The 1,680-nt window shown below is 45.7% G+C and overlaps 1 protein-coding gene across 1 annotated transcript in view; it reads right to left on the bottom strand.

The window, feature by feature from the left end:
• samd14 (sterile alpha motif domain containing 14) overlaps positions 1-1,680 on the bottom strand; it is a 22,218-nt gene that overhangs the window by 10,026 nt on the left and 10,512 nt on the right. The window contains exons 3-5 of the mRNA XM_015399936.1: positions 479-636; positions 286-402; positions 13-199 (exon numbers count right to left, since the gene is read on the bottom strand). Coding sequence (XP_015255422.1) covers positions 13-199; positions 286-402; positions 479-636 — 462 coding nt within the window. The remainder of the gene's footprint in view (positions 1-12; positions 200-285; positions 403-478; positions 637-1,680) is intronic.

Here is a 1,680-nt window from a genome sequence, read left to right as displayed (position 1 = left end):
AGGTGTGTTCACCTTCACTGTCTGGCCTCCTGTTCCTCCTCATGTAGACAGGTGAGCAGTCGGATGACGGGCAGGATTTTGATGGCGAACTGCTTGGAGTGACTAGTGCCTCCTGAGACGTGGCATTGGTCAGCTGATGGTACCGCCCACGTGGTGGAGTGACCAATGAGGCACCCTCGTCCTCTGGAGACCGACGGCCCTGAGACATCAGGGTGAATAAGGATGTTGTTTTCAGTTTTTGCATAAAAAAGAAAAAGATTAATTTTTCGCTCTGACTTTTCTCACCAGGGATGGGTCAAAGGAAAAGGCGGGGCTTCGGGAGGACACCAGTAAATCTGGGGTGGGGGAGGAGCCTCTCATGGCCAGGTGTAGAGGAGAGCGGGCAGACTGTATGGGGCTGTCCTGCAAACAAACACAATGGTCAGCTGATTGGGTCATGATTCATTTAAAAATATTAGAGTTTCCAGCGGTACTCTACCTTCCTGTCGAAGCCTTCGTCTCCCTCTGTGGAGCTTACACTGTCTCGGTAGCGGGACCGTGAGGGCCGGTGCCTGCGGGCTTTGACGGACAGCTGAGCCCTGCCTTTCTGGATGCTGTTGTCCAGTAGCTCGGTCTCTGGGACCGCCTCATCCAGGTCTGCAGCAGGAAACCAGTTTTATTCTGTTACTAAAGCTGACAAACCTGCTCCTTCAAGAGGTCTGGAAGCGGCTCCAGGAAACTGAAAGTGAAACAGTATTCCCTTCTTCTTTTTGATCAGGTCTCCATAACACTATAAGGTATATAAAGAGTGGAACGAGGGATAAAACTGCTTCCGTAAACGAGAGCATACCTGACCATTTGTTATGTTGAGCTACATTCTGATAATTTCATAAACCTTTGGTTTTATTTCCTCCCACACATCTGGCAGCATCCTGGGGGGTCTGCAGTGCCCTGTCAGATGCTCCTATTGCTCCAGTGAGGGCAGCGGTTGTACAGGAATGGTCGGTATATAACCCACTGTTACTGTTTTAACTTCTGGACCTATTTTGTGCCAACAGGATTGTTCTTGGCATACAAAATGGCTCATAAGCCATTAACTCTCTTTAACCATTATCAACACTGACAAAAATGAAGTATGGCTCAAACAGATAAGCCAGTTGCATTCGGCTGTAGAAGTGACACACAAGCAGGTCATCATTGATGCATCTGCAACTTGATGCTACAGCTAACGGAACGGAAAGATTTTAACAGCAAGGTGGCTGAACTTAGGCGTCACCAGGTGAACACAATCAGTTGATGATGTGGGAGAAACTTCAGGACCAAGAACACGACGACTGAGATGAACGAAGCTGAAGACCATAAATGGCCTGGATGGATGGATGGATGGATGGATGGATGGATGGATGGATGGATGGATGGATGGATGGATGCATGGATCCATGCATGCATGGATGGATGGATGATGACCAGAGATGGGAAGTAACGAAGTACAAATACTTTGTTACTGAACTCAAGTAGATTTTTCTGATATTTTTACTTTACTTTACTACTTATTTTTATGGCAACTTTTTACTTCTACTCCTTACATTTTTACACAAATATCTTTACTTTCTACTCCTTACATTTTAAAAAATTGGCTCGTTACTTTAGTTTTGAATCATTTCAATGGAGTTACCGTTATTATTTTTCACGTCATCAATA

This window comes from Cyprinodon variegatus, unplaced genomic scaffold (assembly GCF_000732505.1).
Source record: "Cyprinodon variegatus isolate N-32 unplaced genomic scaffold, C_variegatus-1.0 Scaffold1058, whole genome shotgun sequence".
NCBI classification, from domain to species: Eukaryota; Metazoa; Chordata; class Actinopteri; order Cyprinodontiformes; family Cyprinodontidae; genus Cyprinodon; species Cyprinodon variegatus.
The sequence above is the reverse complement of the archived record's forward strand: the minus strand, read 5'-3'. Positions and strand labels throughout refer to the sequence as shown.